The following is a 24,493-nucleotide window of genomic DNA, read 5'->3' as shown; positions in this document are numbered from 1 at the left end:
GCCCGGCTCCCTGCAGTGCGTTCGGTCCGAATGTGGCCGACGTATGGACCGAACACGCTCGTGTGTGAGGCTCCTAAGGCATATTATCTCCCTTCCATAAATGCACTCAGCCTGCAGTCTCATAAGGTTGTAGAGCTCCTGGTGACTACTAATATTCCTATCATTTACAGTAGGGGAAACATTATCCCATATACAGGAGGATTTAAAAATGGTGCACAAGTAAAGGCTTGTAGTTAAAAGAACATCAGTGGTAAAAGGCCAGTGACTGAAAATCAAAGCAAGACTGGCTTAGTTGCCCATAGCATCCAATCACAGCACAGCTTTTATTTTCAAGAGCCAAATTTGAAATGTGCTTACAGCGTGTGACATAAGATGGCGACATTGAAGCAAGAAAAAGGTTTTTGCATGTTAGACTTCGCAAGAACGGGGTCTGTTGTGACCGTACAGCGAAACTATCAGAATAAACTAGGTAAATGCGCTCCGCATAGAAACTACATTTCACGTTGGATGAAGCAATTCAAAACCACTGGGTGTTTAGGTCATGGGAAAAGTCCGGGCCGCCCAAAGACTTCGGAAGAGACAGTGAACAGGATTCGAGTTGTATATGAGACGTAGTCCTAGAAAGTCGACCAGGCTGACTAGTATGGAAATACAGGTGCCACAAACCACGATATTACATATCTTATGAAAAACTCTGCGTTGTAAGCCATACAGATTACATATTCAGGAGAGAAGACCAGACAAACCGAAAAACACTGACTTTTGCATAGACTTGCAGGGCCGATTGGAAGAGGACGAATTCGCTGACTGGCTGGCGTTCAGCGATTACACTACCTTTCACCTCAGTGGGAAGGTCAAGCGCCACAACGTTAGAATTTGGAGCTCAGAAAAACCAAGAGCCTTATCGAGCACATGAGGAACTCCCCTAAACTAAACATGTTCTATGCAATGAGCAGGCGCAAAGTCTATGGTCCTTTCTTTTTTGTAGAGGATACTCCTACCTGGACAGGTTGAAGGAATGGCTTATGCCAGACAGAGGAAGATCTGCCAAACGTAAGACGTTGCACCTCCACATTTCCATTTGGATTTTAATTGATACCTGAATAAAACTACCGGCACTATGGATCAGCTGTGCCAGAAATAACCCCCACCCCCTCAGTCACAGGATCTGAACGACCTGAGACAACGTATCACTAAAACAGTGAAGTCCATATCCGAGGATATGCTGGCACGCGTCAGGACAGAACGGGCCTACCGCCTAGACATCTGCCGTGTCACCAATGCAAATCACTTTGTTAGCCAGAAACAATATGCAATGTTAAATACTTGTGTGTCAATAAAGACAAAAGTATTGTAGGCATACCTTCAGGCTCAACGCACACTTCCGTCGGCCGTTCTAGGGCCGCAAATGACGTTCTGTGAAACACGGACCGCACACGAATTGCTTTTCAATGTGCGGACCAAAACAATAAAAAGGCAGAGACTGTTCCGTCAAAAACAGACAGGAGTAGGACCTGTTCTATTTTTTACAGGACGGCCGCACGGTTCCATTAAAACAACGTTAGTGTGCACGGCCCCATTGAAATTAATGTGTCCGGTTGCTATCAGTTAAAAAAACAGATAGCACCATAACGAAAAAAACTAAAGTGGGAGTGAGGCCTTATTGGCTCCTTCTTGTATGAATTAATTTGTAAACTTGCCTGAAGAAGGGGCCTCTGTGCTCTGAAAGCTGCATATAGAATTTTTATGATTAGCCAATAAATGTATCATACCTACAATATTTTTGAATTTTTTGAAAAAAGTATTTAAGATTGCATAGTGTATAGATAAAACTTGAAAAGAAACACTGTCTATCCATGTTAATACATTTGTGTTCTGTTCCCTTGGTTATGAATGCTAAAGCTACAATTTTGCGCCATACTTTTTGAATCACCCTGTATTAGGCCTCTTGCAAACATATGTCATTTTGATACGTAATTGCGGATAAAAATACTGATCCGTTAATTTCTATGGGCCACAGACAACTTCCCACATACTTACGGTGAAGTATCTGGGCCGTATGAAGTGACATTTACCGACGGTGCCCCTATACTTCTTTTTTAATGTGACCACGGCCCGAGAAGTCCATAGCCTGTCCGTACCATAATCATGGACCGTACACTCGGCTATGGATGTCCAGGAGGGCTTATTCTGGGGTGCCTTCCTGGAGGCTCTCCAGTACCCATGACATCTGATAAAGTATCTATCATACCCCACAATACCAGACTATAGACTCATGGAAACGACCGTAGCCATGTGCACGGCCGTGATTTTCGGGTCGGGCGGAGTGTCACCTGCGAGCCCTCCGCAAACGGCGGGCCGTGCACATGGCCGCAGCCATTATTTGCTATGAGCCTGGACCGCAGAACACGGCCGTAATAAGACATGTCCGTTATTTCTGCGGTCGTGTGCATGGCCCCATAGGAATGAATGATAAATGGGGCCGCAATTCTCCCGTGCATTTTCGGGGGAATTGCGGCCGCAAAAGCACATTTGTGTGCATAGGGGCTAACGAACGTGCTTTTGCGGCCGCAATTCCCCCGAAAATCCACGGGAGAATTGTAGCCCCATTCATTCCTATGGGCCATGCACACGACCATGGTTTTCACGGTCCGTGTATGGTCCAGGAGCCCGGACCGCAGAAAGAACGGGCATGCCTTTTACGGTCGTGTTCTGCGGTCCGGGCTCATAGGAAATAACGGACACTGCCATGTGCACGGCCCTCGATTTGCGGGCGGCTCGCGGGTATCACTTCGCTGCCGGCCAACCCGAAAATCACGGCCGTGCAAATGGCTACGGTTATGTGCATGAGGCCTAAGGGAATTTCTCAGCATTTACGTAAAGCAGTAACCGATTAACTCAATGACCATAGGGGAGCAGAAACAACTTGTAAAGACCTGCCCCAGCGTGTGACAGCGGCAGCAGACATAACATATGGTACGTGCATAAGCGGACTGCCTGGGAGGAATAGACTACGGGAGGAACAGGCTATGGACGCATCAAGAACCACGAAGGCCAAATTGTCATATTCTACACTTATTAGAGATGAGCCTGGACACAACATACTGGACTACGATGAGTGAAGGAGCAGCTCTACACAGCCGCACGTTTCACAGCAGTGTCCGATCTATGCTACGATAAACATGTCTGTAATAAGCGGACCACTCACCTATCGCCGGTATATAGCATCTCTCTCTAACCGATAGAGGCAGCGCAGGAACCGGGTAGACTGTCAGCCGGACCCGGAAGTGACGTAGGGCGTTTTCACACCACGTGACGCTATGTGAGGAAGCGCAGTCATAGCTAGGCGGCCATGATTAAGAAGACCAGCCAGTGCTATGACCTGTGGTTATTCACGTATATTATCCTGAATCATACGTTTAGCTGAAGAGAGAACACGTTGAACTTCACTGCATATTGTTGGCCATACACAGTAATAATTTCTCCACGAAACAAGTATCGGGCATGTTGAATTCTCTCGATAAGCGCTCTAGTAGTGTCCCCATCACTTTCTACTACACGCTCGGTCGATCGGATCATGCGTGTTCTGATTATCGTCCGACAGCTTTTACGCGCTCGTCTCTGTGCGCATGCGTGGGTGAGGTTGGCGCGTTGTTTGACATGACCAGCTCGGAGCTGCTTCTCCTGAAGGCCGTGTATTGGAAGGTGCTCAGTATTCGTGAATATGTCCACATCCTGCATACGGGCAGCGAGCAAAAGGAGTCCCTATGGCAGGAGGGGGATACTGTTAGATATAAGACGTTCCTATCGGAGCTGCTGGTCTGTTTACCACAAAAGGCCAAGAAACTTTGCTCCCCCATTTCATTCTTGCAGGTAAGAAGAGAACAGCTAGGCTCACATGTTCTATCAAAAAAATGACTCGTTATTACAAAAATCCCCCACAAACCTAAACTGTTAGGTCTAGATTTAATAACACAGACTGATCCTGATCACATTCTGCTTAAAATGTGCAGTGTATACATGCAGATAAATTATATACCTATCTACCTGCACTCACTATTTTACACTTATTAATTATAGACCTATTTGTGCACATCAGCATCATAGGCATGGATATTCACTGCGCACTGGAAGGACGATAATAAATATGGTACCAAAACTAAGCTCATTACATGTATACTTCACATATACAGCACCTGAACCAAGCTCAGTACATATATATATATATATATATATATATATACACAGCACCAGAACAAAGCTCAGTACATGTAAACCGCACCAGAACAAAGCTCCGTACATATATATATATATATATACAGCACCAGAACCAAGCTCAGTACATGTAAACAGCACCAGAACAAGCTCAGTACATGTAAACAGCACCAGAACAAAGCTCAGTACATGTAAACAGCACCAGAACCAAGCTCAGTACATTTAAACAGCACCAGAACCAAGCTCAGTACATTTAAACAGCACCAGAACCAAGCTCAGTACATTTAAACAGCACCAGAACCAAGCTCAGTACATTTAAACAGCACCAGAACCAAGCTCAGTACATGTAAACAGCACCAGAACCAAGCTCAGTACATGTAAACAGCACCAGAACCAAGCTCAGTACATGTAAACAGCACCAGAACAAAGCTCAGTACATGTAAACAGCACCAGAACCAAGCTCAGTACATGTAAACAGCACCAGAACCAAGCTCAGTACATGTAAACAGCACCAGAACCAAGCTCAGTACATGTAAACAGCACCAGAACCAAGCTCAGTACATGTAAACAGCACCAGGACAAGCTCAGTACACACACACACACATATATATATATATATATATATATACACACAGCACCAAGCCAAGCTCAGTACATAAATTCAAAAATAGAAGAAATCGAGGTTCTTTATTCGGGACCTTATGGTCTATTCGATATGGAGTCAGCCTTCGGCCGTTTCACGTGCACACAGACTTTCTCAAGGCCCATAAATACAACACCAGAACAAAGCTCACTAGATATATACAGCGCCAGAAACAAGCTTAGTAGATAAACACAGAGCCAAGCTCACTAGATATATACAGCGCCAGAACCAAGCTCACTAGATATATACAGCGCCAGAACAAAGCACACTAGATATATACAGCGCCAGAACAAAGCTCACTAGATATATACAGCGCCAGAAACAAGCTTAGTAGATAAACACAGAGCCAAGCTCACTAGATATATACAGCGCCAGAACAAAGCTCACTAGATATATACAGCGCCAGAACAAAGCTCACTAGATATATACAGCGCCAGAAACAAGCTTAGTAGATAAACACAGAGCCAAGCTCACTAGATATATACAGCGCCAGAACAAAGCTCACTAGATATATACAGCGCCAGAACCAAGCTCACTAGATATATACAGCGCCAGAACAAAGCACACTAGATATATACAGCGCCAGAACCAAGCTCAGTAGCTTTATACATCACCAGAACAAAGCTCAGTACATACTAGTCTTTTATTTCAGTAATTCAATTTAAAAAGTGAAACTCATATATTATATAGATTCATTACACACAGAGTGATCTATTTCCAGCATTTTTTTCTTGTTGCTGATTATGGCTAACAGTTCATGAAAACCCAAAATTTAGTGTCTCAGAAAATTAGAATATTAAGCCCAATTTCAAAAGTGATTTTTAATTTCGAAATGTAGGCCTACTGAAAAGCATGTACAGTATATGCACTCAATACTTGGTCGGGGCTTCTTTTGCATGAATTACTGCATCCATGTGGCGTGACATGGAGGCGATCAGCCTGTGGCACTGCTGAGGTGTTATGGAAGCCCAGGTTGCTTTGATAGCAGCCTCCAGCTCGTCTGCATACACACACACTAACGTTACTGAAGTGTCTTGACAGTGAATAGACCTCACCTCCAGCCAGGACGGGATGTCTATTCAGAATCCCGACACTTCGGTAACATTTGTGTGGGATTTACAGCACAGCAAGCGTAATCTTGCGAGATTACGCTGTAAATGACAGTTTACAGCGAGATTACGCTTGCTGTGCTGTAAATCTCACACAAACGTTACTGAAGTGTTGGGATTGTGAATAGACACCCCGTCCTGGCTGGAGGTGATGTTTATCCACTGTCAAGACACTTCAGTAACGTTAGTGTATGTGGCTGCACATAGTGATCTAGTAAGATCACTGTGCAGAGTAAATGAATGGAGAGAAGTGTATGACGCTCATTGGTCAGCGTCCTACACTTCTCTCCACAACGCCCACTTGGTCAAAAGTAAAACACTAAATAAAAAACACTGCTGTGATCTGCATTACAGCGCCGATCACATTATGTAGAAGATAGGGCATTTATAATGTGGTGACAGAGCCTCTTTAAGTTTTGTCTTAAGCAAGTGAAATGCAGCTCGATCGGGTTGAGATCTGGTGACTGACTTGGCCATTGTAGAATATTCCACTTCTTTGCCTTAAAAAAAACTCCTGGGTTGCTTTCACTGTATGTTTTCGGTCATTGTCCATCTGTCCTGTGAAGTGACGTCCAATCAACCTTGCTGCATTTGGTTGAATCTGAGCAGAAAGTATATCCCTGAACACTTCAGAATTCATCCGGCTGCTTCGGTCTTCCGTCACACTCAATAAAACTAGTGACCCAGTGCCTTTGGCAGCCATGCATGCCCATGCCATCACACTGCCTCCACCATGTTTTACAAAGGATATGGTGTCCTTTGGATCATGAGCGGTTCCAAGCCTTCTCCATACTTTCTTCCTCCCATCATACTGGTACAGGTTGATCTTAGTTTCATCTGTCCAAAGAATGCTGTTCCAGAACTGGGCTGGCTTCTTTAGGTGTTGTTTGGCAAAGTCTAATCTGGCCTTTCTATTTTTGAGGTTGATTAATGGTTTGCACCTTGTGGTGAACCCTCTGTTTTTGCTGTCATGAAGTCTTCTCTTTATGGTAGGCTTAGATACTGATACACCTATTTCCAGGAGAGTGTTCTTCACTTGGGTAGATGTTGTGAAGGGGTTTTTCTTCACCATGGAAAGGATTCGGCGATCATCCACCACTGTTGCCTTCTGTGGACGTCCAGGCCTTTTGGAGTTCACGAGATCAACAGTGCGCTCTCTTTTTTTTTTTTTTTTTAAGAATGTACCAAACTGTTGATTTGGCCACTCCTAACATTTGTGCTATCTCTCTGATGGATTTCTTGATTTTTTTTTTCAGCCTAACGATGGTCTGTTTCACTTGCATTTGAGAGCTCCTTTGACCTCATGTTGTGGGTTTACGGCAACATCTTTCAAATGCAAATGCCACACCTGGAATCAACTCCAGATCTTTTACCTGCTTAATTGATGATGGATTAACGAGGGAATAGCCCATGCATCCCATTAAATAGCTTTTGAGATAATTGTCCAATAAACTTTTGTCCCTTGAAAAAGAGGTAGCTACATATTAACTGATTAAGGACGCAGCCACTTTTGGACCAAATGCCTAATTTTTTTAAATCTGACGTGTCACTTTATGTGGTAATAACTCTGGAATGCTTTTACCTATCCAAGCGATTCTGAGATTATTTTCTCGTGACATATTGTACTTTATGTTAGTGAAATAATTTTGTCAATAAATTCAATATGTGAAAAACACCAAAATTTTGAGAAAAGTTGCAAAAATTAGCATTTTTCTAAATTCAAATGTATCTGCTTGTAAGACAGATAGTTATACCACACAAAATAGTGACTAGTTAACATTTCCCATATGTGTACTTTATCTTTGCATCATTTTTTGAACATCCTTTTATTTTTCTAGGACGTTACAAGGCTTATAAGTTTAGCAGAAATTTCACACATTTTCAAGAAACTGTCAATTTTTTTTTTTAGGGAACAGTTCAGATCTGAAGTAGCTTTGAGGGCCTTATATATTAGGAACCCCCACAAATCACCCCATTTTAAAAACTGCCCCCCTTAAAGTATTCAAAACAGCATTAAGAAAGTTTCTTAACCCTTTATGTGTGTCAGAAATTAAAGCAAATTGGAAGGGAAATTTGCAAATTTCATTTTTTTTGCAGAAATTCCATTTTAATCAATTTTTCCTGTAATACTGAAGGTTTTTACCAGAGAAACACAACTGAATATTTATTGCCCTGATTCTGAAGTTTTTAGAAATATCCCACATGTGGCCCTAGTGTGCTACGGGCCTGAAACAAAAGCCCCAGGAGCAAAGGAGTACCTAGAGGATTTTTCAGCCTTCCTTTTCTTAAATTATATTTCAGGCACCATGTCAGGTTAGAAGAGGTCTTGTGGTGCAAAAACAAAGGAAATCCCCCAAAAGTGACTCCATTTGGGTAACTACACCCCTAGAGGAATTCATCTAGGGGTGTAGTGAGCATTTTGACCCCACAGGTATTTCATAGATTTCATTAGAATTGGGCAGTGAAAATGAAAAATTACATTATTTTCCACTAAAATGTAGCTTTACTCAGATTTTTTTTTTTTTTAATCAAATGAGGAAAAGCACCCCAACATTTGTAAAGCAATTTCTCCAGATTACGGAAATACCCCATATGTGGTAATAAACCACTGTATGAATACACATCAGGGCTCAGAAGGGAAGGAGCACCATTTAGCTTTTGGAGCACAGATTTTGCTGGATTGATTTCTCGGCACCATGTCGCATTTGTAAAGCTCCTAAGGTACCAGTACAGTGGAAACCCCCCAAAAGTGACTCCATTTGGGAAACTACACCCCTAGAGGAATTCAACTAGGGGTGTAATGAGCATTTTCACCTCCCAGGTGTTTCATAGATTTCATTAGAATTGGGCAGTAAACATGAAAAATTTCATTTTTTTCCACTAAGGCTGGGTTCACACGACCTATTTTCAGGCGTAAACGAGGCGTATAATGCCTCGATTTACGCCTGAAAATACGGCTCCAATACGTCGGCAAACATCTGCCCATTCATTTGAATGGGTTTGCCGACGTACTGTGCCGACGACCTGTAATTTACGCGTCGTCGTTTGACAGCTGTCAAAAGACGACGCGTAAAATTACAGCCTCGTCAAAAGAAGTGCAGGACACTTCTTGGGACGTTTTTGGAGCCGTTTTCTCATAGACTCTATTGAAAACCGCTCCAAAAACGGCGCGAAAACACTGCGAAAAAAGTGAGTTGCTCAAAAAAACGTCTGAAAATCAGGTGCTGTTTTCCCTTGAAAACAGCTCCGTATTTTCAGACATTTCTGGCTCAGCGTGTGAACATACCCTAAGACATAGCTTTTGGTCAAAATGTTTAATTTTCTCATCACATAAAGGAGAAAAAGCACCGTAACATTTGTAAACAACTTCTCCAGAGTACGGAAATACCCCATATGTGGTAATAAACCACTGTATGAATACACATCAGGCCTCAGAAGGGAAGGAGCGCCATTTGGCTTTTGGAGAGCAGATTTTGCTGGATTGTTTTTTTTGCACCATGTCGCTTTTGCAAAGCCCCTTAGGTAGCAGTACAGTGGAAACTACCCAAAAGTGACTCCATTTGGCAAACTACACCCATTCAGAAATTCATCTAGGGGGGTAGTGAGCATTTTAACCCCACAGATGTCTCATAGATTTTATTAGAAATGGGCAGTGAAAATTAAAAATTACATTATTTTCCAATAAGATGTAGCATTAGTTCAAAATTTTACATTTTCTCAAATAAAGAAGAAAAAGCACCGTAACATTTATAAAGCAACTTCTCCGGAGTACGGAAATACCCCACATGTGGTCATAAACTGCTACTTGATAGATTTTAATAGATTCGTTTCTTGACACCATGTTTCATTGAGCTACAGTACCAATACAGTGGTACCCCCGAAAAATTACCCCGTTTTGTAAACTAGATCCCTCAAAGAATTTATCTAGGGGTGTAGTGAGCATTTTGACATCACCAGTGTTTTGCAAAAATGAGTAAACAATAGATGTTGCAGATTGAAAATTGTAGTTTTCCACAAATATGCCATTTCAGTGCCCATTGTGTTGTGCTCTGCTTGTACCGCCGTAGACACACATCCCATAAATTGTTAAGCGGGCTCTCCAGAATAAATCAAGCACAGTAGAAGGAAGTCGGCACCACTCTCAATCTTCACAGCATGGAACAGACAGATGCAAGTGGAGTCAGGGTTTCCTCATTTAAGCAAAGTTCGGGCGGTGCTCAGCATAAAAACAGACAGTCTTGTAGTATAATATAGATGAAAGAAATGAAAATGCGGCACTCACCCATTTGCAAATCTTTTTAACTTTATTGTGTCACCTTGGCGAGGGTAAAAGCATTACAGGGAGGACAGCTAGTTGTAGGTTACAGCCTGTTTCGCGCTGGAGATTGCGCTTCTTCTGACCTCCAGAATACAGTAATATCCCATATGTGGTCATAAATTGCCGTTTGGGCACACTGCCAGGCGCAGTTGGACCACTATTTTGCTTTTGAAGCGCAGATTTTGCTTGGTGTTTTACTGGTATTTCATCTTATAATGTGGGGGCATATGTGAGCGGGGCAGAGTACATCAGGGCATATGTAAACTGGGCGGAGTACATCAGGGCATATATAAGCTGGGCGGAGTACATCAGGGTATATGTAAGCTGTGCGGAGTACATCAGGGTATATGTAAGCTGTGGTACATCAGGGTATATGTAAGCTGGGCGGAGTACATCAGGGTATATGTAATCTGGGTGGAGTACATCAGGGTATATGTAAACTGGGCGGAGTACATCAGGGCATATATAAGCTGGGCGGAGTACATCAGGGTATATGTAAGCTGTGCGGAGTACATCAGGGTATATGTAAGCTGGGCGGAGTACATCAGGGTATATGTAAGCTGGGCGGAGTACATCAGGGCATATATAAACTGGGCGGAGTGCAACAGGTTATAATAGGATGATGTAATAATGGGGTGAATGAATAATCCATGGATTGGTGTGGTCGCTTTGAACCAATCCTTTATTCACAGGCCGGGTTTATTGGGTATTATACAAAATATCTGGGCTCCAGTATTGGCTAATCTTTGACTTCTTCACTAGCCCTATAAGCAGCACAAGGCCCTAAAGTTTCCTCATCTCCGCTGCATCTACTGGGTCCACCTGTGGGGTCCAGCAAAGGACGATGTGGGGTATTTAGTGAAATTCTACTGGACCTAAAAAATTAGCCTGGGCTGTCATTTAGCATCATTGTTTTTGAGAGTCATAACGTGTTATTTTTCCGTTGACTTTGCTGTGTGAGGGATTGTTTTTTGTGGAACGAGCTGTCATTTTTATTGGTCCCATTTTGGGGTGTATGCGATTTTTTTTTTTTTTATTTTTTTAAATCACTATTTATTCTATTTTTTTGGAAGATGAGGAAACCAAAAAACAGCCATTCTAGCACGTTTTTGTTTTTTTCTTTTTTTACAGTGTTCACCGTGCAGTATAAACAACATGTTAACTTAATTCTGTGGGTCGATACGATTACAGCAACACCAAATTTATATAGTTTTTTTACGTTTCACTACGTTCTCACAATAAAAATACTCTTTTCTAAAAAAAAATCATGTTTTAGTGTCGCCATTTTCTGACAGCCATAACTTTTTTTTATTTTTTAGTTGATATCGCTGCGGGAGGACTTGTTTTATGGTGACGAACTGTAGTTTCTATTGGTACCATTTTTCATTACTTGCAACTTTTTGATCACTTTTTATTACATTTGTTTTGAGACAAGATGACCAAAAAATAAAATGCTGTCATTGTTTTTTATAAAAAAATTTTTTACGGTGTTCACCCTGCGGTAAAAATAATGTGATATTTTTATAGATCTGGCCGTTCCGAATGCGGCGATACCTATTATGTATAGTTTTTTTTCATGGTTTCATTTTTTTTCTAATAATAAAGGAGTTGATCAGGGAAACAGGGCAAGTGTAGTTTTTATTAGTTAAAACTTTTATTTATTTTTCTTTCACATTTTTTTTTACTTTTTTCACTTTTTCTTTTACACATCTGGTCTTCTGATCCCCGGTACAATACACTGCACTACTTATGTAGTGCAGTGTATCGTAACTGTCATTCTTCATCTGACGGTTAGCCTATTACGTCATGCCTCGGGCAGGATATAATAGGCTACCATACCTGGGCAACCAGGAAGCCTAGCAACCATCGCCATGTGCCCGGGGGGGTACAGAGGGAGCACTTTAAAAAGTGTGTTTTTTTGAACTTTTAATACTTAAAAACATTAAAAATAAACTTTATTTAACTGGTTTTTACTTTTTTTTTTATTCGTCCCCTTAGGGGACTTAAACCAGCGATAGTTGGATCGCTTGCATGATGTACTGCAATACTAATGTATTGCAGTATATCGTGATTCTGACAGGCTTCTATGAAGTCCTGCTGGAGGCAGGGCTTCAAAGGAGTACAAAGATGGCAGACCTGGGGGCCATTATTAGGCCCCCAGTCTGCCATGACAACCATTTTTACTGGCTGATCGCATCGCAGGGGGGGCGCGATGGCGTTTTTGAGCCCCCTTGATCCTTACAATTTTTAAATGCTGCGGTCGCAAATGATCCCCGGCATTTACGGTGTTAAACGGGCGGTATCAAAGTGATCTTTGATTCTGCCCGTTGCAGTGAGGTGTCGGCTGTATAACACAGCCGCAACTCGCTGAGTATGGAGCGAGCTCAGCCCGTGAGCCTGTTCCATACATCCCACTTAACGGCTGTCACGTACTAGTACATGACATGTTGTTAAGGGGTTAAAAGGACTGGTCTGTTGCTCAGTGGTCCAAAGTCCTGTTTTTAGATGAAAGTAAATTTTGCATTTCATTGGGGAATCAAGGTCCCAGAGTCTGGAGGAAGAGTGGAGAGAAAAAAATGCTGGGAATAAATCCCTCTGTGTGTAATGAATCTATATAATATGAGTTTCACTTTTTGAATTGAATTACTGAAATAAACAAACTGTTTGATATTCTAATTCATTGAGAAGCACTAGTATATATAGATTCAGAACCAAGCTCAGTACATACATACAGCACCACAACAAAGCTCAGTACATATATACAGCACCACAACCAAGCTCAGTACATATATACAGCACCACAACCAAGCTCAGTACATATATACAGCACCACAACCAAGCTCAGTACATATATACAGCACCACAACCAAGCTCAGTACATATATACAGCACCACAACCAAGCTCAGTACATATATACAGCACCACAACCAAGCTCAGTACATATATACAGCACCACAACCAAGCTCAGTACATATATACAGCACCACAACCAAGCTCAGTACATATATACAGCACCACAACCAAGCTCAGTACATATATACAGCACCACAACAAAGCTCAGTACATAAATACAGCAGCAGAACCAAGCTCAGTACATATATACAGCAGCAGAGCCAAGCTCCGTACATACACTCCTCAACATTGAAACTGCAACATAAAGAAGGAAAAGTTTTGGAATTCTGGAAATCACAGGATCGATAGACATGTTAAAGATACGCAAATGATAAATAATGGAAACAAAATATTCCAAACATACAGTAGTCACATAGTTACAGAGTTGATGAGGTTGAAAAAAGACACAGGTTCATAAAGTCCAACCTACCGTGTTGATCCAGAGGAAGGCAAAGCCCCTATGAGGTTGATGCCAATTGCCTCATTAGGGGAAAAATTCCTCCCCGACTCCAAATATGGCAATCCGAATAAATCCCTGGATCAACGTCCCTTCTCCAGAATCTAGTACTCCTAACCTGTAATATATTTTTCAAGAAAGACACCTAGGCTCTTTTTTAAAGAGCCTCTGTCACCAGATTATAAGTGCCCTATCTCCTACATAATCTGATCGGCGCTGTAATGTAGATAACAGTAGCGGTTTTTATTTTGAAAAACGATAATTTTTGAGCAAGTTATGAGCAATTTTAGATTTAGTTTCTCAATAGACAACTGGGCGTGTTTTTACTTTTGACCAAGTGGGTGTTGTAAAGAAGTGTATGAGGCTGACCAATCAGTGTCATACACTTCTCATTGTTCCAGCCCAGCATGATCCACAGCACAGTGTCATTGTGCAGTGAAAGAAGCTGGGCTGGAACAATGAGAAGTGTATGAGGCTGATTAGTCACTGATTGGTCAGCCTCATACACTTCTTTACAACACCCACTTGGTCAAAAGTAAAAACACGCCCAGTTGTTTATTGAGAAACTAAATCTAAAATTGCTCATAACTTGCTCAAAAATTATCGTTTTTCAAAATAAAAACCACTACTGTTATCTACATTACAGCGCCGATCAGATTATGTAGGAGATGGGGCATTTATAATCTGGTGACCGAGCCTCTTTAATTTATTCAAAGAATCAACCAACATAACCTCCGGTGGCAAAGCGTTCCATAGTCCCACTGCTCTCACCGTAAAGAATCCTTGTCTGTGATGATGGTGAAACTTTTTTTTCCTTTTAGACGTGGATAATGCCCCGTTGTCCTTGTTACAGGCCTAGGTATAAAAAGATCATTAGTAAGAACTTTGTACTGTACTATATATTTGTACATTGTAATTAGATCGCCCCTAAGCAGTCTATTTTCTAAACTAAACAGACCCAAGTTTGATAAAATTTCTTGGTACTGCAATACGCCCATACCCTTAATTACCTTGGTTGCCCTTTGTACCCATTCTTGTTCAGCCATGTCCTTCTTATACACAGGTGCCCAAAATTGTACACAATATTCCATATGTGGTCTAACTAGTGATTTGTACAGAGGCAAAACTATGTTCTTGTCATGGGCAGCTATGCCTCTTTTGATGCATCCAATGATTTTGTTTGCCTTGGCAGCAGCTGCCTGGCACTGGTTGCTAAAGGTAAATGTACTGTCCACCAATATCCCAAAATATTTTTCAGTAGTAGTTTTACCCAGTGTTTTACCATTTAATGCACAATTGTAAAGTTTCTTTCCTCAACCCAACTTTACATTTATCCACTTTAAACTTCATGTGCAATTGCCGACCTATGACGTCACTGATGTGCTCGATGGAAAACATAGGGGGTGGCCACGCAGGCTGCTCACAGTAGCACAAGCAACTTGCTGCCTGGCGTCCTGTTAAAAAATGGCTTCCGGGACACTTTGGAGAAATGGCCGTATCACTGGTTCCATGACCAAATCAATGTAACGCCGAGCTGAGAGTGTACCCAAAATGAAGACTAGAGGGGTCCAACTACCGTACATCATGCCACACCATAATACCGGCAGTAGGACCGGTGTGACGTCCCTTTGTGAAGGCCTCTTCATGGCGTTGCCCACATGGTCTCCAGACAAATCTCCGGATATCATTCCGTCCAAGACTAAAGTGGGACTCATTGCTGAGGAGGATAGACCTCCATTCCAGCCTCCATTGCCATCTTGCTGTGCTCCATGATAGCCTTTAAGAGCAGTGGTGTGTGGTCAATGGAACACCGGTTGCGCAAATGTCTTCTGATGGTTTGGGTCGATACTGGTTGCCGCCCTATGCTTGGGGTGGGCTGTTTCACTTGCAGTACAGAATGGACCACTACATTCCATTCTTCTAATCAGACAATTCGTCCGCGCACCTCCTGCTGTTATTCCCATTCGTTGTTGGTCTCCTAGCCTCTGGGACACGCAATGTTGAATAGTGCTGACATCTCAGCCTAGGCGTGTAGCGATCTGACGGAGTGATAAACCAAGGCCTCTCAGTTCAAGGATTCTGTCTCACTCGGTTTGAGACAATTGGCGATAAGTGGCACACTGATGAACAGGAGGCATCGCACAATCATCCCGCACCACTTGATCAGATTTTTGAGATTTCATGTGGCTAAAAAACGTTGCTTTCAATCAGGCTTTAATGCCCCTCCCACATGCCACAGATTGGAACTGGGTGATTGAAAATGTGATCTTTGCGACACCTGCTACTTCCTCGATTTGTATAACCTTACGGCTTGCACTTCTTGGTGTTGCAATTTCAATATTAAGGAGTGTATATACAGCACCAGTACCAAGCTCAGTACGTATATTCGGCACCAGAGCTAAGCTCCGTAGGTATATTTAGCACCAGAACCACGCTCAGTACATATATTTCGCACCAGAACCAAGCTCCGTACATATATACAGCATCAGAACAAAGCTCAGTGTCACGATCACAGGGTATGTGGACCCACTAGGCCGCTCCGCCGTAGCGGAGAGGCAGCTGGCCTAGTCACCGTCTATAGCAGTTCGTAACACGCGGGTACCTGAACTAGTGCAGACCCTGGCTGTGGCTTCAGTATGGATGGAGGTAGGTGCAGCAGGTTGCGCCAGGCGTGGCGGACAGTACTAGACGTGGTAGAAGACACTGGACGTGGCAAACGACATTGGACAGAGCAGACGACAGCAGGAGCAGTAGGACACGACTCCAACTAGGGATGCCATGATACCAGAATTTGGACTTCGATGACGGTACTTCGATTAGAATTGTGATTTCGATACCAATTCGATACTTTGCCAACAGTAATGTAAAAAAAAAAAAAAAAAAGTTCTTCCGTTTTCTGATGTGAGGCGCGTGGTGTGATGATGAATTTAACCTCCACGTGCCTCACATTAATAGTAATTAACCCCATCATGTTTCTCAGTCATAATGGGTTAATATGTAAAGTACATGATGGGGTTAATTACTATTAATGTGAGGCACATGGAGGTTAAATTCATCACACCTTGTGCCCCACAATAAGTGATATAAAGCAGTTTTTATTTTATTTTTTTACAGCATCCACCTCATAAATGATGCAAAAAAATTGTTGTGCAGGTTATTATGGCCGCGCCAATACTGAATGTGTGTATATTTTATGTATTGAGACTTATTTTAATGTTTATTGTAAAAAAAAGTGTATGTGTATTTTTTTTTAAATTTAACATTACTTTATGTTTTTACTTTATTTTTTAAACTTTAATGTACTGGCATATATCTATATGCCAGTACATTAGCCTGTGTACTGATAGTACACAGGCAGTTGTTAGGACATACCTAAGTATGCGCTAACAACAGGAAATATGGTATGACAGCCCTGGGGTCCTTCAATGGACCCTGGGCTGTCTGCCCATATATGGTATGTCCCTCAATCGCGTCACAGAAGTTCCAAGGGGCATCTCCCTTTCTCATATTCCCCTGAATGCTGCAGTCCGCTTTGATCGCAGCATTCAGGGGAATAGTTGCGGAGATGAGAGGTTTCTCTGATCAACGCCGTTTTAGAGCTGGGCTGCGGCTGTGTAATACAGACATTGCCCCACTCCTGACAGGAAGTGCGTGCACGGTCTGCATGAGGTGATGCGGCCGGTGCTGCACTAATGAGCGGCGGTTCAGGCACCGAGGACAGAACATGGGGGTGTTTTGCAGTGCGCCCGCCATGTTCTGTTTTCAGTGCCGCCACTCATTAGTGCAGCGCCGGCCGCATCACCTCATCCTGACCCCGCCCACTTGTTATCAGGACTCAGGAGCGCGGCAATGACTGTATTACACAGCCGCAGCCCCACTCTCATACATTCATGTGTTACCATACTGAGCTGTGCGGCCGCACAGCTAAGTATCGAAATACATGAAACAACGGTATCGAACCGTTTGGGGATGCAGAGTATCGAAACAATATCGAAGTTTCGATGCATCGTGTATCCCGAACTCCAACACTAAGAGGCTCAGAAACGAGAACACAGCGCGGGATACAGTATACGGGTAACGGCACGTGTAACAACTGGAACGGGAAAACACTAAGGGACCATTTGCAAGACACACTTGGGATGGTCAGGCAAGGATCAGAAGCGCAGGCATAGTCCAAGAATCGTGTAGTTGATGATGATTGTTTCACATGTTCGCGCACTGGCCCTTTAAGACTGGGCACGAGCGTGCGCGCGCACTCTACGGGACACAGCGGACCGGAGCGGAAGTGAGCGCTGGTGTCTCCTAGGACGGAGATGCGAGCCAGTGCTCACTGATCCATGGCTGTGGGCGTCGGGAGGTGAGTAAACCCGACGGCCCGCGGCCATGCACGCTACTCTCAGTACATATATTCAGCACCAAAACCAAGCTCCGTACATAAATACAGCATCGGAACCAAGCTTAGTACATATATATTATTCACTATATTTGTGTTGTTATGGTAGATTGCCATGTAATGCAAGTACCTCCCACTTAATTGTAATGTGTTACCAATGGTTTTCTTGGTGACTGTGGTCGCAGCTGCCTTGAGATCATTAACAAGTTCCCCCCGTGTAGTTTCCGGCTGAGCTCTCACCTTCCTCAGGATCAAGGATACCCCACGAGGTGAGATTTTGCATGGAGCCCCAGATCGATGTCGATTGACAGTCATTTTGTATGTCTTCCATTTTCTTGCTATTGCACCAACAGTTGTCTCCTTCTCACCCAGCGTCTCACTTATGGTTTTGTAGCCCATTCCAGCCTTGTGCAGGTCTATGATCTTGTCCCTGACCTCCTTAGAAAGCTCTTTGGTCTTGCCCATGTTGTAGAAGTTAGTCAGACTGATTAATTGAGTCTGTGGACAGGCGTCTTTTATACCGGTGACCATTTAAGACAGCTGTCTTTAATGCAGGCACCAAGTTGATTTGGAGCGTGTAACTGGTCTGGAGGAGGCTGAACTCTTAATGGTTGGTAGGGGATCAAATACTTATTTCTCTGTGCACAATGCAAATAAATATATATAATTTTGACTATGTGATTTTCTGTTTTTTTTTAATATGATCTATCTCTCACTGGTAAAATTAACCTAGCCTAAAAATTCTAGACTGTTCATGACTTTGACAGTGGGCAAACTTACAAAATCAGCAAGGGATCAAATACTTATTTCCTTCACTGTATATATACTACGGTTCAAAAGTTTGGGGCCACCCAGACAATTTTGTGTTTTCCATGAAAACTCGCACTTATGTTTATCAAATGAGTCTCTAAATGACTAGAAAATATAGTCAAGACATTGACAGGGTTAGAAATAATGATTTTTATTTGAAATAATAATTTTCTCCTTCAAACTTTGCTTTCATCAAAGAATGCTCCATATGCAGCAATTACAGCATTGCAGACCTTTGGCATTCTAGCTGTTAATTTGCTGAGGTAATCGGGAGAAATTTCACCCCATGCTTTCAGAAGCCCCTCCCACAAGTTGGATTGGCTTGATGGGCACTTCTTGCTTACCATACGGTCAAGCTGCTTCCACAACAACTCTATGGGGTTGAGATCTGGTGACTGCGCTGGCCACTCCATTACAGATAGAATACCAGCTGCCTGCTTCTTCCCTAAATAGTTCTTGCATAATTTGGAGGTGTGTTTTGGGTCATTGTCCTGTTGTAGGATGAAATTGGCTCCAATCAAGCGCTGTCCACAGGGTATGGCATGGGGTTGCAAAATGGAGTAATAGCCTTCCTTATTCAAAATCCCTTTTACCTTATACAAATCTCCCACTTTACCAGCACCAAAGCAACCCCAGACCATCACATTACCTCCACCATGCTTGACAGATGGCGTCAGGCACTCTTCCAGCATCTTTTCAGTTGTTCTGCGTCTCACAAATGTTCTTCTGTGTGATCCAAACACCTCAAACTTCGATTCGTCTGTCCATTACACTTTTTTCCAATCTTCCTCTGTCCAATGTCTGTGTGCTTTTGCCCTTATTAATCTTTTCCTTTTATTAGCCAGTCTCAGATATGGCTTTTTCTTTGCCACTCTGCCCTGAAGGCCAGCATCCCGGAGTCGCCTCTTCACTGTAGACGTTGACACTGGCGTTTTGCGGGTACTATTTAATGAAGCTGCCAGTTGAGGACCTGTGCGGCGTCTATTTCTCAAACTAGAGATTCTAATGTACTTGTCTTGTTGCTCAGTTGTGCAGCGGGGCCTCCCACTTCTCTTTCTACTCTGGTTAGAGCCTGTTTGTGCTGTCCTCTGAAGGGAGTAGTACACACCGTTGTAGGAAATCTTCAGTTTCTTGGCAATTTCTCGCATGGAATAGCCTTCATTTCTAAGAGCAAGAATAGACTGTCGAGTATCACATGAAAGCTCTCTTTTTCTAGCCATCTTGAGAGTTTAATCGAACCCACAAATCTAATGCTCCAGAATCTCAACTAGCTCAAAGGAAGGTCAGTTTTATAGCTCCTCTAAACAGCAAAACTGTTTACAGTGGTGCTAACATAACTGCACAAGGGTTTTCAAGTGTTTTCTAATCATCCATTAGCCTTCTAACACAGTTAGCAAACACAAAGTACCATTAGAACACTGGAGTGATGGTTGCTGGAAATGGGCCTCTATACACCTATGTAGATATTGCATTAAAAACCAGACGTTTGCAGCTAGAATAGTTATTTAGCACATTAGCAATGTATAGAGTGTATTTTTTATTAATTTAATGTTATCTTCATTGAAAAAAACTGTGCTTTTCTTTCAAAAATAAGGACATTTCTAAGTGACCCTAAACTTTTGAACGGTAGTGTATGTGTGTGTGTGTGTGTGTGTGTGTGTGTGTGTGTATATATATATATATATCCCTATTGTAAGTAGATTTAGCAGTAATGCATATTTATTTATATTTAGCGGTTTAGGTGACATTGGTGTTCGCAGAGTGCTGTCACCATTTTTTTGTGTGCTGTATAAATTTGCAGTCACAGGCGTTCTTGCACCTGTATACACGTTTTGTTTAATTTTGTTGGAATGTGCTGTTCAGATTTTTGTGTTTGTGATTCATATATGTGGGGTTAGTGACTGCCTCCATTTTTTATCTTGCATGATTTTAATTAGTTTAATGTGCGTTCCTACCATCCCTAGATATATGTAGGCATAGTCCCAATTCTGGGTGTATGTGCAGTGTAGGTTGCCACCTGTGGAGGAAGCCTTGTCGTGGCAGGTGGGCAAACACAATTTGATCAAAATGTGCACTGAGAACCTCCCTATTGTAAGAAGATTTAGCAGTAATGCATACTCATTTATATTTAGTAGTTTAGGTGACATTGGTGTTCGCAGAGTGCTGTCGCCATTTTGTGTGTGTGTGTGTGTGTGTGTGTGTGTGTATATATGTGTGTATATATATATATATATAGTCGTACAATACAAATACATAGTCGCACAATACTTAGTACATTTATAAAGTCCCAGCACGAATGTCTCATTACAGAGATCATTTGCAAATTTAGTTTAATCCCTGTCATATAGGTTTGTCCGGTGTGAATCTACAGCTCCCAACATGGCCCGAACAATGGTAAGGCTATGCTGGGAGTTTCTGTTTCACATAAAAAAAAAATAACACATCATCTCACTGCAGTTCATACAATGACCGCAGTACTGATTAGGTTGAGGCAGAATAAACATTTACATTTAGTGACTTACAGGTGACATCTTCTCAGATTCCAGTCGCTTTTTTTTCTCTTTTCTTCGCCATCCTGTACAGACCTGTACGACAACTTCTCCCGGCCATGGGTTAATTTCTGCAGTTTGTTTCTCAGATGTATTCACCTTCTCACGGTTCAAACATTTACGCACCTATAAACAAAGATAAAATTCTCATGGTACCCTTAATACAATGACCGCTTACACTGTGTCCCTGAATATAATAGTACGATACAATGGTGTATCACACTGTAAAGTAAAGCAACACAAACACACACACACATTGCCCCCTGTAGCTAGAGCCCCCTGTAGACAGTGCTCCACATACATAGTGCCCCCGGTAAATAGAGCCACCTACACTGTTCACTGAAGAAAAAAAAGTTACATACTCATCTGATCCCTTTCCCGCGTCCGTCCTCTAGCAACACTCTTCTATACCGGTCTGCTGCAGCTGAATGATGTAAGTGGCGCAATGACGTTATCGCGTTGCCTGAGTCATTGAAAAGCTCTGAATGTCAGGGCAAGGAACTAATGTTCCTTTACCTGCCAGCGCTAGTGATCCGTTCAACTGTATCTGCATCCTATGGACGCAGATACAATTGTAGAGGCAGCAGGCTGCCGCTAAGGCGAGAGGCCCACCTCACCCCATGGCAGGTGGTGCCCTGGCTGCGGCCGCTTCAAAATAAAGCATTTGCCGGGGATTGGACCACGACAGATATTGATGGCCTATCCTGAGGATAGGCCATCAATTTTTTAGGACTAGAAATAATTTAACTTTTACCCTCCACCATGCTACGGAAGAGCTTCCCTGCCGGGATGTACATTTAGCCCCCCTGCACACAAGACAGAAATGATGCAGAGTTTGCATACAGAAAATTTGCAGCAGATTACAGCACCCGCCACATAGATGAGATTTGTACAAATCTCATCCATATGCTGCAGAACATTTTCAGCACAGAAATCCGCAATGTGCTTGTTCTTTTACTGAATTTCACAGTGGATGTCACCCTTTACAATGTAGAAGGGGTGAAATCTGCGATGAATCTACATGTAACGCATATGGATTTTGCTGCAGGAAAATATCCCTTGTGTGTATGTACCATATATGGCAAAGGCTGGGTTTACACGTTTCCGTCAAAATGCGGTTTTGGCGCGAACTCTGGTAAAACTGCGACATTTTGCTGAGAACCCAGTCTAGAAGTATGTCACCACGCCTCCTAATTATTGAGTTCAGGTTTTTCAACCTCCTCTACTTTCAAACAGGTGAATAAAATTAACCCCTTGGCGACATGTCACGTACTATTATGTTGCTGTCTATTACAGCTGACAACCTGCTTCATTGCCAGGACTGGAGCTAGCCTCTGATCTGGCCGATTAACTCCTTAAATGCAGCGCTCAAAGGTGATCGCTTCATCTATGGGGTTTACCAGCAGATCGGAACCCAGCGATGTAATCGCAGGGTTCCAATAGCTGCTTTGGCAGACCAGAGGCCTAACAACGGTCTCCTGTCTGCCCAGTACTGAAGCCTGCTCGGAGGTGGGGATGGCTCAGAAGCTGAGCCTGAGACATCAGCCACGGGTGTCCGTTGTATGTTACCGCTGACACCCTGCTGTAACGGCAGGGAACGGAGCTAGATGCAAAATCGATTGTGGCATCTTAGTGGTTTGAAGCCGATCGGCATTTCTGCGATGTGATCGCAGGGTTTGCCGATTTGTTGCTATGGCAATAGGAGGCCTATTAATGGCCTCCTGGACTGTCACGTATAGAAGCCCATTAGGCCCTTCCCAGAATGGTCACTTTGTCCTACAAACATTTAAATAAAAAATGATCAAAAAGTCGCATGTATCCAAAAATGGTACCTATAAAAACTATAGCTCGTCTCGCAAAAAAACAAGCCGTCCTACAATGCCGTAGACGAAAAAATGTAACCGTAATGGTTCTCACAACATGGTGACAGTAAAAATACATTCTTTTTACAAAAGTAATTTTATTGTGCAAAAACTTGTAAAACATAAAAAAAGTGCTATAAATTAGGTATCGCCGGAATCGTACTGACCCGTAGAGTAAAGTTAACATGTAATTTATAACACGTGGTGAACGCTGTATAAAAAACAAACGATGCCAGAATTGCTGTTTTTTTGGTCACCTTGCCTCTCAAAAAAATAGGATTGAAAGTGATCAAAAAGTCGCATGTACCCCAAAATGGTACCAATAATAACTAAAATGACACCACGTGGAAACAGAACACCGTAAAACCCATCGCAAGCAATGGGAAGATGTTTGTAAGCGTAATGGAGCCATTTTTTTCAGGCCTAAATCGAGGCGTAAAATGCCCGAATTACGTCTGAAAATAGGCCATGCGAACATACCCTAATACCTCATATGTGGTCATAAACTCCTATTTTAGCACAAAGCAGGGCTTAGTAGGGAGGGGCCGCCATTTGGCTTTTCGAGCGCAGATTTTGTTTGGGGTTTTACTGGTATTACAGTTTATAATGTGGGGGCATATGTAAGCTGTGCGGAGTACATCAGGGCATTAGAGGATACAATAATGGGGTAAATGAATAATAAAATTAATAATCCAAGGATGTTGTGGTACGCTTTGAACCAATTCTTTATGCACAGGCCAGATTTGTTGGGGCATGTGTCGCACTTATAAATGGTGTCCTTTCTTATTCCCATTTTGGAAAACACACTGCACCTTTTTTGAGCCCTTCCCTTGTATGCAGTTTGGGGAACTTCGCTGGGAAAGTGTTCTCCTGGTACAATAAGGGTGGCTTCGCTTCCAGTGGAGAGGAAGATGTTTTGGTTCAGACGTGCTGTGGTCCTCTCCGGTTCCCAAATATTAGGGCCTTGATAATCAACTCTTAAAACGAAAGTAATGTTCTCATCTGGCCTGCACATCGGGACAGCAAGTAAGGCTGGATTCACAAGAGCATGTTACGTCCGTAATGGACGGAACGTATTTCGGCCGCAAGTCCCGGACCAAAAGCACTGCAGGGAGCCGGGCTCCTAGAATCATAGTTATGTACGACGCTAGGAGTCCCTGCCTCTCCATGGAACTACTGTCCCGTACTGAAAACATGATTACAGTACGGGACAGTTGTACCGCAGCGAGGCAGGGACTCCTAGC

At 42.7% G+C, this 24,493-nt stretch overlaps 2 protein-coding genes across 5 annotated transcripts in view; one reads left to right on the top strand and one right to left on the bottom strand.

Annotated features, from left to right (window-relative positions):
* Positions 1-3,554, bottom strand: part of CLPTM1L (CLPTM1 like) — an 86,685-nt gene extending 83,131 nt beyond the window's left edge. The window contains exon 1 of the mRNA XM_075827003.1: positions 3,209-3,554. The gene's annotated coding sequence lies outside the window, so the exon portion shown is untranslated. The remainder of the gene's footprint in view (positions 1-3,208) is intronic.
* The window catches only part of TERT (telomerase reverse transcriptase), a 101,300-nt gene continuing 80,095 nt past the window's right edge, over positions 3,289-24,493 (top strand). For 2 of the 4 annotated variants that reach the window (XM_075826999.1, XM_075827001.1), the window contains exon 1: positions 3,291-3,873. In XM_075826999.1, the coding sequence (XP_075683114.1) occupies positions 3,505-3,873 (369 nt within the window). In that variant the 5' untranslated portion in view covers positions 3,291-3,504. Of the gene's footprint in view, positions 3,874-24,493 lie in introns of all 4 variants that reach the window. The other 2 variants (XM_075827002.1, XM_075827000.1) reach the window with 2 other exon arrangements.

This window comes from Rhinoderma darwinii, chromosome 5 (assembly GCF_050947455.1).
Source record: "Rhinoderma darwinii isolate aRhiDar2 chromosome 5, aRhiDar2.hap1, whole genome shotgun sequence".
Taxonomy (NCBI): Eukaryota; Metazoa; Chordata; class Amphibia; order Anura; family Rhinodermatidae; genus Rhinoderma; species Rhinoderma darwinii.
This window is presented reverse-complemented; position numbering and strand designations above follow the sequence as displayed.